Here is a 15238-nt window from a genome sequence, read left to right as displayed (position 1 = left end):
CCTACTGGTGTTGGCCAGAAGGGCCGATGGCGCAATATGGCAGCCTCGCTTCTGTCAGTCTGCCCCAGGGCAGCTGTGGCTACAACTGTAGCTTGCCTCCACCAGTGTGTGAATGTGAGAGTGAATGGGTGGATGACCGGACGTGTAAAGCGCTTTGGGGTCCCTAGGCGGGACTAGTAAAAAGCGCTATACAAATACAGGCCATTTACCATTTATGAAACATGTTGAGAGTTTTATTTAAAGTAAAGTGTGGAGAAGTTGGGTTGGTTCCTGACCATTTGTTTCCTTTAAATATGTCATTTCTGAGAATTAATCTTGAAAATAATGATGTGTTTACAGCGTGAGCTGTGTGCCTGAGACGACCATATCAAAGAATGCACTCACTGACATCTTACAGAACCAAGAGTACAAAAAACTGACTGAAACGGAGTGTAAGAGCAGACTGAACCTGTGGATTAGTGATTATTTGTACACACACTGACATCAGTACTGTGTGTGGCGATGTTTAACTAGAGCGTCCACGACTGGAACAGCAGACCAGGAAAAGTAGAAGAAGAATTTTTTTCTTTTCTTTACTCTTTGATGTGTTTTTGAGGCCAGTTGTGGGCTGAACCTGGACTCCAGTGGACTGACAGTGATCTCATATTACACCATGTTTACAGCAGTAAATGATAACAGCTATGTAAACACTGGAAACTCCAAATTTCAATAATAAAAAAAAAATCCCTTTCAAAAACCCACGTCAGAATTTGTAGGAGGAGTCAAACACCTCCTCTTCCTCCTGGTCGCCCTCCTTCAGACCCCAGAGCAGCATTCAGAGGAAGTTAAAGCCCTCAAAGCTCTTCAGCCTCTGTGAGTACCATCAGAAAATAGAGCAGTGATCCTTTGTGTTAGAGAGAGCACTCACTCAGTCTTTAATGTTTCTTACCTCCTCTTAGAAATTCAGCGATGATGTCAAACTATTTGCCGTTAGCTTATTGGTCTTCTGCTGTGACGTCCAACAGATCTGAAACAAGCTTCAGTACGAAGGTGAGAGTCTTTTATTATATTCCTGCTTATGGAGTCAAAATGTAATCAAGTACAAGTATGGAAGTATGTAATCTGATGTTCAATAAACATATGGAGTGTTTTTTTTCTTCTTTTTTGCTTTAATGTGCTTTTACCTGTACAGAAGTAAAAAGTGCTGTAATGAAAATGTTATTGAAAATGTTATTTGGCGACTTTGGCTCGCCATAAATTATTTGGTGATTCTTATGCACACGTTTAGCTCTTTGAAAGAAGATTGAATTTTTTTTGAAAATGGAGAGTTTATCGAAACATCTGACAAATTAGTTTGAAAAATTCTTGAAATTTGAATTTCCACATATGACTTTACATTTGTATCGTATTTGCGACGTCTGGCATTTAAAAAAATGTTTAAAAAAGTATTGTGCGATTTATTTAGGCTTTTCAGGGGAAAAAAATCACACTGATGATGTAGACGTCTCAAAAACTCCCAAAAAACGTGTGTATCAGAGACGGTACCCGGGGACTAACGGGGTTGCAGCTTAGCTCGGTTCGATGAATGGGGCCCTGGTCTTACAAAAATTCCTGATATTCCTCAAAGAACGAGGCCTTCTGAGGCCTCGTAACTGAAAATAAAACATTTTAAAAGTAATTACAGGAAATTATTTGTTTCTTCTTTTGTGACGCATCCAGAGCGCCTGACCTTCATCAAACATAACAAAGTTTCCTCATCTGATATTTAGTTGATTTATATTGATGTATATATGATATATTTATTTATTCTTGTTACGCCTTTTCTGTTACGTCACTGACCCCACCGCCGGGCTCAGGGGTCAGGGAGCCTGCGGTAGTTATGATATGAGCTGATCTGTTAGATGTCAGATGCAGGTTTCTCTTACATTGATATGATCTCTTTTCAGGTGGGGCCTGTTCTTTCAGACACTTTCCTCCAATCACCACACACATCCCAAGAGGCCCCTCCCTCGCTCCTCCTCAGCCCCTGCCTCTGGCTGAATGATTCCAGCTGTCAGTCACCGAACCCTGCTTACGTCCCACCTGCATCTTCTTCATCCTTGTATAGTAATCATGCTCTGATTCCGCACCCCACCCACCTCCTCTCCTCAACACCTGGATGTAACAGTTACCATGGCAACCTGTACACACCCTCCTCCCCCTCTGCAGGTGACTGGATGCTACCTGACAGTCTGTCTTGGGGGCAGGGATGTGGACCAGGTGAGTAATTACCTGCCTGTGCTGGTAGATCAGCGTGTGTGTCTTTTGTGCTGATGTGTAATTTGTCATCGTTTGCTCAGAGCAGCGCGAGTGCGTGAGCTGTGGGACGCAGAGCGCCCCCCTGTGGAGGCGAGACGCTGCAGGTCGACTCCTGTGTAACACCTGCAGCCTCGGACAGGAAGCCAACAACACACCGCTGCTGAGACCGAAGAGACGAGCTGTAAGACGACACACACGTATTTGAAAAATTGTGTTAATGTTTTAATTAGAAAATAATAATATTTTATTATTATATTGCACCAATTTAAAATGAGCATCAGAAAATTTAAATTCTACACTGTACAGCAGGTAGGACTTTTATATATAACATTTTATATGGATATATCAAGAGTTTTTTTGAAGTTTACATTATTGTTTTAATTTTAATTAAGTCCCTCACAGGCATCTGTATCTATATTAATTTATCTTTTATATAATAAAAATTGCTTGCAAAGTTGCAGTCATTGATGATTCTGGTGTCTGTTGGGGCCTTTGGCTGAAATTCACATTATAAACAGTAATATAAGTGAGAAAGTACATCACTTTCAAAGATATTTTTTTTGTTTCTGATGACTGAACTGACAAACGGGAACATGACGTCCTGTCATGGGGACTCTTCAGAGCACGTTGTACATACAGTCTAATCAGTTAAAAGTGGAATCCTGAATCTGTAGTTAACATTTAATGGTTGGACCAAACCCTTCTCTTTCCTTCTGGTGCCAGAAACTTAATCATTCTGAGAAAACTTAATGAAGGGATGTAGTAAATTATTTCACATTATAGAATTAGAATTCTAAATTACCCATAGGTGTGAATGCAAGTGTAAGCGGTTGTCGTCTCTCTGTTTGCTCTGTGGTAGCTGGGATGGGTGACCCTGATGAGCAGAAGAGAATGGATGAATGGACAATAAAATACACACAGCACAATAATTTACACCAGTACATCAGAGTAATCAGAGTACCTTAGCATACACATCCAAATTTCTTTGCGTCTCAGTTTCATAACTTAGCACTCACAGCTTTGGAAGTTAGCCCCGGCAGACACAGCTGTCAAAAATGTTCAAGATGGCAGTTTCCACTCTGTTACTGGTGCCCAATAAAACAGAGAGTAAACCAGCAACTGTAGAAATGGAAGAGTACAGGTTTATTTCAGTAATGATGCCAGGACCAAGCTGGCTGGTTGTAAGATATTTATGCCATATTTACTAGTTCCTTCAGTCTACAGTGTACCATTGGTGTTCTTACTCTGACTCCCTCCATACACCCTCGACTCAGTCATGTGACAGCCTGCAGAGATAAACACACCAGGCTGCTCTGCAGGCCAAGCTAAACACTGTTTAAAGCCAAAGTTTTCTCATCTTCCTCTTTTTTTCTTCTTCTCCTCTTCATTTTCATTGATCGCATCAGTTATCAGGTTTGATCAAAACTCCAGCTCAGGCATTCTTAGGGAGATCAGGTCATTGTAGTTTGAAGTTACTGGCGTGGGCCCTGAACAGCTGCCTGCCTCAGTGGCTCCTCTGATCGACAGACTAATTCTTAACTATTTATGATACCCAGTGACGAACAATACGAACAACACCATCTAACACTTTATGATAAAACTTCAAGTTAATTTTGGGTAATAGTTGTTTTTTTTTTACTGTTCATAAAGAATAAAAATATAAATATTAAGAGCTAATTATTGCTTTGGAAACTAATTGATAACCATTATTTGGAGTGCTGTTGTAAATGTGTAAGCGATGGTGGTAACAGTGTAAGGAGGCAGGTGTAGTGCGCCGTTGGAGAGCTCGGTTTGTGTTCGGTTTCACTCACAGCAGACTTTTGTTTTCACTCCTTGTTTACTTCTGCTTTTGCTGTTTGCTGAGGTTGAGGAAAAGATTGTGGTTGGGGTTAAAATCATAGACTGTTTCTAAAAGATGGACGTGGACGCAAAGATGCTTCGCTCCGGTTTGTGCCGTCGGGACCTTTGCATTTTTGTTTTTTACTGTTTTTATTTGGTTGGTTCGAGTTAGAAGGGAACACGTTTCAGATGCTCGCTTATTCAGCAGCTGGTGCTGCTTCATTAGCAAGCAGCATCCTTAAGCTGTACAGGTGCACTGCACAGACACAGAGATCATTAGTTAAATGCTAGTTAACTAGTTTGTGCACATAACTAGGGGTTACATTCGGTTTCAAACCAGAACGACTGTATAGATGATGGATGAGTTATTTCTGTTATACTTATTTGAAGCCTGCTTGAAGTCGGCTTAAAGGGCATGTGGGTGCACTTTATGCTTGCGTGAAAGACTCCAAGCAGTCATTAAAAAGTTGTACGTCTGCACGGAGCTTCATGCTCACCATTTGATGACATCAGTTTTGTCAGTTGGACCCATGTGGACCCCTGCGTGCTCGCAGATTCAGAAACAAAAACACAATATTTCAGTCACACCGCAGCACAGACTGGTCTGTTCGTACAAAAACAAGGTCTAGATGTCCATTGTAGAGACTCAGATGAGTGGAGGTGAAGCCCAGCGGACGCTCGCCTGTGCTGGGTCAGTCAAAGCAGTCATGAAACTAACAAACTCAAACGTGAGCAGGTCATTAAAACAGCTGCGATCAGGCTGTAAACCTTTTTATTTCTGCTGACAAGACCAGTGATATCTCAGTACATTTACTGAAGCACAATTTTAATGTACTCTTACTTTATTTACTTTTTACTTAGATGCAGTTATACTGTTCTTTTATCCTGTCTTCCTTTTCTCACCCCAACCGGTCGCAGCAGATGGCCCCGCCCCTCCCTGAGCCTGATTCTGCCGGAGGTTTCTTCCTGTTAAAAGGGAGTTTTTCCTTCCCACTGTCACTAATGTGTTCTCATAGGGGGTCATGTGACTGCTGGGTTCTCTCTGTAGGGTCCACCTTACAACATAAAGCACCTTCAGGCAACTGTTGTTGTGATTTGGCGCTGTATAAATAAAACTAAATTGAAAATACAATTTTTAATGTACTTTGTACTCCATACCATTATTTAAAAATTTTAGCTACTTCTTCTTCTTCTTATTAAGTATTATTATATTTAACCCTGCCCATATAAGTAATGGAAAACACCTCCAGCTGAAACAATAAAGTGACACAATAACCGATCAGTAATTCTGATCCTCTAATATGATGAATGTGATTCAGCAGACTGAGTACTTTTACTTTAGGTACTTCATTTATATTCTGATGGTAAAACTTCTGCTTTTGAGGCTTTTACTTAAGAAAATAATTGAACAACAGGAACAGGTTTAACACCATCTGCTGGATGAAGTCCTGCCAGTTTTCTTCCTCTTATTTATTACTGAAAAATTCAGATTTCCTGTGGGAAACATCTTGTTTGAAAAAGAAAATTGTGTTAAATTACCTCAAAGTATAATTCAAAACATCATGATGTGTTATTCCAGAGCAGGATTCAGAGGAAAGGAACTCAGTGTGTCAACTGTCTGACTGAGCACACGACGCTGTGGAGGAGAAACTCTGCAGGAGAAGCCATCTGCAACGCCTGCGGCCTCTACTACAGACTACACCGGGTACTACAAACTAAAATACTGCTCTGGCCACATGCTTTACTTCCTCTAGTAAGAGTGAAACAGCAAAGAAGGTGTTCCTTGTACTTTGAGGCTGAGTCTTTGTTAAATGTTTGCAGGTGAATCGCCCGCTGGCCTTGAAGAAAGATGGAATCCAAACCAGAAAACGGAAAGTGGTCACTAAGAAGAAGAGGAAAACTGACCAATCAGAGACCAAGCTGCCTAAGGGGGTCCAGCCCAGTGATGTCACAGCAGCTGACAGCAGCGTTGTCGGGTTTTAGGTGACCTGATGCTGCAGGTAAAACAATCTGCAGCAGTTTAGGTTTTATTGTCAGAAATCAGTCAGAGATAAACATGTTTAGATTCTCAGGATCTCATTACCTCTGATCTCTCTCTGTTTTGAACCTTCATAAGCCCACCAGAGGAAAACATCAGCTCAGGACCTTCTTCTTCATTATCAGAACAATCGAGTGAATAAATAAATCCATGAACCTCTGCAGACAGGAGCTGCTCGCACAACCTTTTCAGACGTGTCTGCTGTTTTTGCTTCCTGTGTGCCGTCCTCTGTGATCACCTGTTTTTAGATGTTTGTTGGCTGTATTTACTGTGGACCTTGTCTCCAGCCCAATAAATGACTCACTTTTTGTTATTTAACACATCTTATTTTGCCTCCTACATTTGGGTCCCCACTCCTCCACTCCCCCCTCCTTCTGACAGCAGCATTTATCGACAGCTACCAGGACAAACTCATCACGCATGTGATCCAATGCATAAACATTAACAGCCTGGGTTTAGTTTCAGCTGCCTCACACACGTAAAACTCAACGTTTTAGAAATGACTTTAAATCCAGGACCCGTTCCAGAAAACAGGCTTGAAAAAACTCAGTTTAACATAAAGTCTGATCAATTATTGATTAATTATTAATATCTGATTCATCCTTACGTGGGAAACTCTGAGTTTTGGGATTTTACATTAAGCAGTCAATATGTGCTTGAAGTGCAGACTTTCAGCTATAATGTAATAATAAAAAATAATAATGGTCCCTCTACATTTCTTGACAAATGAATGGTAAATGGCCTGTATTTGTATAGCGCTTTACACAACCAGTCATCCACCCATTCACACACTGGTGATGGCAGCTACATTGTAGCCACAGCCACCCTGGGGCGCACTGACAGAGGCGAGGCTGCCGGGCACTGGCGCCATCGGGCCCTCTGACCACCACCAGTAGGCAACGGGTGAAGTGTCTTGCCCAAGGACACAACGACCGAGACTGTCCAAGCCGGGGCTCAAACCAGCAACCTTCCAATTACAAGGCGAACTCCCAACTCTCGAGCCACGATCGCAGACATAATAATAAATAGAGCTTCCACCCACTGTCTTGCTTTTGGCTGGTATAATTTGAAAATTTAAGTGCTATTCTGAAAAAAACAACAACTGTATATATATATATATCTCCTGTGTACCTACACACTGCTCCCCAGGCGCCCAATGGCTGCCCCTGCTTCACAGAGTGAATGGGTTAAATGCAGAGAGGGGATCAATAAAGTACACTTTCTTCTTTCTTCTTTCTTCTTCTTTATTTTGCCTGTTTGTATCTGGTAGTCCCACTGGATCTTTGCTCGCTTAAGAATTGTTGTTTCGCCTTCAATCTGGATTCCATTTATAATATCCACAAAGCAGAACTAAAAAGTACTATATTTGTATGTTTTCTGTATATTAATGAATGGAATAAATGTAATCTGAAGTATTAGTCAGTTTGTTCATGCCGTCACAGCAATGTAGTGGATGGCATAGTTAGAACTTAAACAGAAAATACTTGTCAGATTAATCATAATCATGCATAATATCAATCGGCGATAAAAATATAATCCAGTTTGTCGAAATATCAAAAAGCTTAATCTCCAAATGAATCACTCATTCTTCTTTTTTAACTGCCTGAGCTTTTTTAAATCACATAAGAAACTCTAACATGACCGTGAGTGACCTCTGGGTGCTGATGTCACTGTTCAGGTCAGTTATTTTATTGCCCCTTATTGGAAACAGACAGACTCTGAAGCAATCATCCACAAAGAACAATATAAAAACAGTGAAACCAACGCACAACAACCACAAACATGTTAAATCACTAATACACCAAGTCATTAGACACAGTAAAGATCGCCGCCTGCAGCAGGAGCAAGCAGAGAGCCTGTTTAGTGTGAACACTGCTGACTTTGTTTTTGCTTTGCATTTTATTTTATTTTATTTTTTACGGTCGTCTGCTTTTGATTCACTCTGAAGCGTGTTGTTTCTGCTCCGTGTGTCTTCATGTGCTGGATTAGCAAAGCCAACAGGAAGTGTCTGATCACCTTCATCAACGAGAGATTTCATTTTTTGATTTTCCATCAAATCTGCTAGAAACACGCTTTGACTCGCTGATTATTGAATGTAAACTGATGGAAAAATTCTCAGTCTTTCCATGTAAAGTTACATTTAAATAAACACAAAGTTACGAATACTTTAGGGGTCACTGAAGGTCACGGAGGCCCAGAAAGTCCCACAGGTTTAATGGGACTTATCACCCAAACTCCACAGTGAGATGTCAGCAGTGCTAACAGAGGCCTCAGCCTGTCACAGAGCATCATATGCTATCATCAGACAATAATACACCATACTCCCACCCTGGCCCCCACCCACTCAGAGCCTCCTGCTGGCTGCTTGCTGAGGGCCGAAATTGTGCAACGCAGGAGGCTTCTGGTTTTCCGGAGCCAGAAAAAAAGGCTAAGAGAGGAAAAAGGAGATAAAGAGAGGGCGGTTGGTGGTCTGAGGCCGGCCAAAGATGCCTTACCTCCCTCCACCACCTTGAATGTGTGTGTGTCTGTTTGTGTGTGTGTGAGGGGTCCAGGCAATAACAGTACGGATGAACGTCATGAAACATCAGAAACCACAGCAAACCCACACTTTTTTTATAGATGTTCACAGAGGCATCCGTTAGCCGTTAGTGCTGGTTACACACACACACACACACACACACACACACACACACACACACACACACACACACACGCACACACACAGTAAACGGCTGGGGAGTGAACACCTGCAGCAGATGTTGACATCTTGTTCTCTCAGCAGCCAGAAAACACTCAGAGAGTGGACTGCCACACTCAGAGGTCCTTCAGGACATGAAGTCTGAGTTTGTCCTGAAGGTGGCGACAGAGGGAGAGGTCACCAGGTCACCACAGTTGGTAGGTTACACAGGCTGTGCGTATTGTGGCGAGATCCCAGAAAACTAAATGTAAAAAACAAAGAGTGTGTGTGACACAGGAGTTTGGCATTTGAAGCACATATTTTATTTGAATGAGCTTCTTGGTAATGAAAGGAGCCTCTCAGTCTGGTTCAAGTCTCATTTGGCTTTCAGTGGGGATGCATCGATCAGCTGTGAGAAAAGCCTTTCTTACATTCATGTTCCACCAGCCAGTAAAAGTTTTCTTGTCTGCATCGTAGCTGCATTTCATTTTCACAACCTACACAGATATTTTTGGCAGTTTTTCATGTTCCACAAACATCTGAGTAGCTTGTGATTTGTAGGTTTCCACTGTGGAGAATTGCTGCGTACATGCAGACATGTTAAACTGCAGGAGGCCCGTGATGATCTTTACCGCTTTCTTCACAGTCATTCAATCAGATCCAGACTTTAGTGACAGGTCTGTCTTGCAGTGATGATTTTTGGAAACTAGAGGGGGATAAAATCGCTGTGCAGTAAATTATAAGGAGGGATACCTGGTCACTCTACCTAGGTCCGAGTTGTCCACTTACTGACTCATCCTCACCCGTGACCCTGAATTGGTTAAGCAAAAGAGGATGGATGCATGGATGGATTCTACCTTCAGCAGTTTATTTTTAATGTGTCTTAATTATTTACAGATATTTTCTAACTTATTTATAACTGATCTTTGTCCTCTATAGTGAGGATTTTCTGATTATTCTGATTATTTTGCAAGCACAGGGCAGGACAGGGCCACCTTCATAGACTTTTGACCTGCGCATGATCGTTAATGTCTTGCCAGTGAGTTTTGCAGGATATGAGCAAAGTTTTTCTACTTGCTTGTAAAAAATCACCCTGACTTTGTGTTTTTTAGTAGAGATGATGAAACAATAAATAGTTTTAAAGGTTTTTGTGGATATCTTGTTGACTCCATTTACATATAGGGCATTTTCACATACTTCCCTGCAGAGGTATGTGCCACCTGCCGAGACCTCTTGCCCCTCCTTTGACCCCGCCCCCATGTAAAACTTTCTAGATCTGCCTCTGGATTTGATTTAAAACAGAAAGAAGCAGGACGGATTGATGCAGTTGAAGTTTCAGTGAAGGGCGCCCCCTGGTGACTGCTATGGTCTCTGCACCTTTCCCGTTAGTTTTCTCTTTGAGGTTGTCTTTATTAAATCCACAGGATGTTTTCAGGTCGAGTGACTGTGAAAGCTCCTGAAGTCACAGAGCCCATCTGAGCGTTTCACACCTCAGAATCGACAACAAGACAAAGTCATCCTCCTTTAATCTTCGGCTTCATGATTTTTCTCCTGTAACTTCTTCCCCTTCTAATAGTGAAATGTTCCCGCGCCCCTGGCTGCTGCGCATGCTCAGTCAATTGCCTCAGTTCTCTTTCTGTTTGACTTTATCACTAATTTACTAAATGATTGATTCCTTGCAGGACTGCGCATGCTTTGTGGCTGTGAGGAGCGCTTTATTGATGATGCCTTCAATGTATAATCGTAAACATTCCTCTCTGCGGACACAGGTCACATCCACACTGAGATTTACATTATTATTATTACTATTTTTAAAGTTGGTGAACCTTTAAAAATAACAAGTGTAAACACTGATCAGTCCATACATCCATACAGAGCATTTCACAGCAGGACACTGGTGGGTTTCTTGACATTCACTTATATTTCTGAGAGATTAAGCTTAAGACTGACTCAGCTGTCACAAAACCATTCGTTGTTTCATAGCCATAACTCTGTCCTAGATGACTCCCTAGTGTTTCCTTGTTTTCTCTTCCCAGTGTTCCCAGTGCCATCATATTTACATTCCTCAGTCTGCATGCTTTGCGCCACCTTCTGCCATGTTAACTGTGTGTAGTACAGCACCACTTGCATAAAGTTGGGACCCTGCGCTAAAGAGAACACAAGGATCTCTCATAAACCCAAATTTAATTTATAACAGAACATGGAAACGTTAAAAGAACAAAACAAAACATGCAATCAGATCAAAACATCTGAAATAGTACCACTTTAAGAAAAACATGAGTTCATTTAGAATTTAATGACAACAAAACATAAAAAAATAAGTGATACTAGAAAGAAACAGCTGGTAACACGTCAGTAACATGTTTATGTTTATTTAAAAAAAGCATATCAAAGTTAAAATGAACTGAGGTTCACAAATCTGCAAAAAACTGTGTTTCAGAATAATGCTCCTCAACATAAAATATCTCATCATCTGCAGTACAACATCATCACACGACAATCTGAAGAAATCTCTGAAAAAGGCTGAAAATGAATATTGGGCCTACTGTGATCTTTGGGCCCTTCAGGAGGCACAGCGTTAAAAACAGGCATGATTCTGTCACGGAAATCCATGCATGGAGTCGGGAACACTTCCAGAATTCCCTGTCTGTCACAGCTCACCGTGCCATCTGAAAATACAGGTTAAAACTTTAACATACAAACAAGAAGCCACGTGAACATGATCCAGAAAACCTCCTGCCTTCTCTGAGCCAAAGCTCATTTAAAATGGCCTGAGTTAAAGTGGAAAACATGGATCCTGAGTCTTCTGGAATAAAGACGAGAGGGACCATTCTGGCTTGTTATCAGTGCTGCATCTCTGTGGTAAGGGGTGCATTAGTGCCAATGCAATTGGGAGCTGGCACATTTGGAAAGTATCCATCAATGCTGAAAAGTATATACTGGTTTTAGAGGAACATATACTGCCATCTTTTTCAGGGAAGGCTTTGCATGTTTCAGCAAGACAATACTGCATACTAGATCTACAACAGCATCATGGCTTCATAGCAGAAGGGTTGTGGTGCTGAACTGGCCTGCCTGCAGATCAGACCTTTCACCATGTGAGAGCATTTGAAGCATCATGAAATGAAAAACAACAAAGAGGATCCAGGACTGTGGACTCCCATCATTCTTATATCATATTATTTTATTTACCTGATAAATCTCCCCACCTTTAATATAAAACCTGTTGAATGCAGCTTTTGTATAAATAGTTAAAAATTGTAAATTCTATTTATGTGTAAAATATATTTTTACATAATGTGTTTAAAGCTGCTCAGTTTAAGAATGTTCTGGAAGAAAAGTTACACGAGCTCCATCAGAAACTTCAAAATCGTACAGACCTAGAGCCCGGTTGGTGACTCCACCACAACCACTGGGGACAAATGTTTATCCCTCGACCGGTTGGCGAGTGGCCGCTGGAAGCTGCTTTCTGTTTTTAGGTGAAACCAGTCATCTGCTGTGCTTCACTAAAAACCTTCTTGTGATTGCTCTGGTTGCAAGCAGATTGCTGCAGGTGTCATAGTTTGCGTGGAAGATGTTGACTTGCCTACAATCGGTGCCAACTAGTCACCGAGCAGTATTGAAGCAGTGAAAAGGGCAAACAAATCAGAAACACACTACAGCATGGATGCATGACTTTAACTTCCCAAAACATAAAACTTTTTTGAAACTCCTGGAGTTTCTTTTGTTAAGATGCTCGTTTGGAAATCCCGTGTTTATGACTCGTTCAGCTTCAAAATTCAGCAGCTCAGTGTTCATATATGTATTTAAACCATCTGTGGAATTTTAAAAGTGTCACGGCGAGTGAGAAGAGCCGTGTGGAAGAAATGAAGGAGGGTCCAAACGCAGGCAGTCGTGAAGGTGTGAAGGTGGTTTATTGAATAAACGGCAAAGGGAAAGTGGCAAACGAAGACAAACTAAACTATACTGAAAAAACAACTGAACTACAGCGCAGAAACCAGAACACGAACATGAAGGAGGGCGAGCAGAGGCAGACGATGGTAGACAGCAGGGAACACACGGATGAAACATGGTGAATACACAGACGGACCAGCAACTACAATGACAGAAGACGCGACTTAAATACACACAGAGAAACACAGGGAGATTACACACAGGTGGGGAACACAGCTGGGAGTAATCAACAAGACGAGACAGAGGTAAAACTGAACACACACACACTCACATGAGATGCAGACCTTCACAATAAAACAGGAAACAAGAACACTACACAAAGACGCAGACTCGACACTGAGAGACACACAGAAAATGACACATGGAACTAAACCCACACAAAACATGGAACTCTAATAATAATCATCATCATAGCACCAAAAACCACAACAATCATTCAAAAATAAACTAACAATCAAAACTCAAAATACTGGTTTGAAACTGACCCAGAACCGTTACAAAAAGCATATTTCAGGCATCTTACCAAACAGTTTTCCATGTTTATAGACTAATTCCTGCAGCACTTAGATAAACAGGATTTCTGTCGATCCTCGGTGCTCTTCAGCAGCTTTAATGTCAGAACATTTCTACCTCAATGTGTTTGGAACAGACCAGATCTCTTAGTTTGGATCATCGTGTTTTGTTTAGATCATGCTGATTTCCTTCCTTTTTGCTCTTTCTACTCTGCAGAGCAGTTGTATATTCTTCTGCAAAAACCTGAAAAACATTTGAGCTGTAAACATTTTATTTTCATTTAAAGCAGGAAGAAAGCAGGAATGTCAAAAGTGTTTGGACAGTGAATGTTCTGGTGTCAGAAAGTCCTGTTGCACCATGTTCAGTGAAGAAATACCTTTATCTGTAACAGTGAGTTTAAAGAGTTTCTGGAGACTTTGTGCTTTTAAAAACAAATGTAAAAGTTCGATATAAAGAGTTTTATCAATGGTGCTGTATGGTGTGGTGTCATCTTCTATCTTTCAGTACGCAAGCTGCCTGTTCACAGTTTGAAAAGTTATTTACATTTACACAGAGAAACTGTTTTTCAGAATTTTGTTCTGGAGTTTAAATTAAGCTTTCATAAAAATCAAAGCCTCGAAGGATCATTAGGCAGGAGGTGCTGTTATGGACAATTAATTTCACCAGGCAGGAACAAGCTGGTCCAGTGCACATGCTCAGTAGGAATCTGTCCCTGTCTTTGTAAAAAGAGCAAGACTTCAAGATTTACAAGTCTTTGTAATTAATCCCTCCACTTGATTTCTGTCATGTCTTATATCAGTGTCCACCATTCTTGGTTCAATCTTAACATTTCAATTGCTTATTTAAATAAATATGACTTTTAATTTTAATTGCCACCGTGCCACCGTGCCACCGTGCTGCCCGCACGGTGGCACGGTGGTTAGCACTGTTGCCGCACAGCAAGAAGGTCCTGAGTTCAATTCCACCATCAGGCCGGGGTCTTTCTGTGTGGAGTTTGCATGTTCTCCCCGTGTTTGCGTGGGTTCCCTCCGGGTACTCCGGCTTCCTCCCACCGTCCAAAGACATGCAGCTTGTGGGGATAGGTTAATTGGATAATCCAAATTGCCACTAGGTGTGAATGTGCGAGTGAATGACAGTGCGAATGGTTGTCTGTCCCTGTGTGTTAGCCCTGCGACAGACTGGCGACCTGTCCAGGGTGTACCCTGCCTCTCGCCCTATGACAGCTGGGATAGGCTCCAGCGCCCCCCGCGACCCTGAAAAGGATAAGCGGAAGCGAATGGATGGATGGATGGACTTTTAATTAATCGATGTTAAAAGAGTTTTAGGATCCAAATATACTCTAAATCTAAAGTAAGAGAATTCATGATAATAGTGGATCATCATAATAAACAACTATAAATGAATCCCACATCTGGTACCTTACGTGCTCTCATCCATAGAGAGAACTTGAGGGCAGAAGAAAATTAAGCAAACATGAGTAATTAAACCAATACATTCAGTAAAGGACTCCATAGCCCTGCGACAGAGTGCAAAATTAATATTTCTTTGTTCCGTTATGTTTAACCAGTTTTTTATTTTTTTTTTTTGCCTGTCCCATTTAGTTCTTTAGCCGTCAGAATTGTTGTCTGAAGACCAACAAGGATACCCAATGGATTTATTTTGCCAAATGGATCATCATGGCATTGCCGTATTGGCCCATTTGATCGACCTTTGTTTTTATTATTTATTTTATTTTATTTTCAGTTGTTACAGACGGGACAGACATAAGTGAGGGATAGGAAAGGGAGAAAGAAAGAGGAAGGAAAAGAAAAACATAAGGGGAGAGGGACAGTGAGAAAGGGGGGGGGGGGGGGGGAATATCTCCGGGATCACCTGTTGAGAGAAAAGAATAGAAAACAAGCAAAATGTTTAACCAGTTTAATGACGTGTGGAAATCTGAC

General features: G+C 41.4%; 1 protein-coding gene across 3 annotated transcripts; it reads left to right on the top strand.

Moving 5' to 3' along the window:
* Window positions 1-756: 756 nt before the first annotated feature.
* On the top strand, window positions 757-6469 carry gata1b (GATA binding protein 1b). Of its 3 annotated transcripts, none has more exons than XM_035913363.2 (7): window positions 757-852; window positions 939-1029; window positions 1926-2238; window positions 2319-2458; window positions 5696-5821; window positions 5938-6116; window positions 6280-6469. In XM_035913363.2, the coding sequence occupies exons 2-6, from the start codon at window positions 949-951 to the stop codon at window positions 6097-6099; spliced, it is 822 nt and encodes a 273-aa protein (XP_035769256.2). In that variant the 5' UTR covers window positions 757-852; window positions 939-948; the 3' UTR covers window positions 6100-6116; window positions 6280-6469. The 3 variants fall into 3 exon arrangements, with proteins under 3 accessions (XP_035769256.2, XP_035769254.2, XP_087689609.1); XM_035913361.2 differs by having other exon boundaries at window positions 6233-6469; XM_087833483.1 differs by having other exon boundaries at window positions 5938-6469.
* The last annotated feature ends 8769 nt before the right edge of the window (window positions 6470-15238 follow it).

The sequence above is a fragment of the Neolamprologus brichardi genome, chromosome 20 (genome assembly GCF_056152115.1).
Source record: "Neolamprologus brichardi isolate AB-2024 chromosome 20, ASM5615211v1, whole genome shotgun sequence".
Taxonomy (NCBI): Eukaryota; Metazoa; Chordata; class Actinopteri; order Cichliformes; family Cichlidae; genus Neolamprologus; species Neolamprologus brichardi.
Note: the sequence above shows the minus strand (reverse complement) of the source record. Positions and strands in the feature narration are given on the sequence as shown.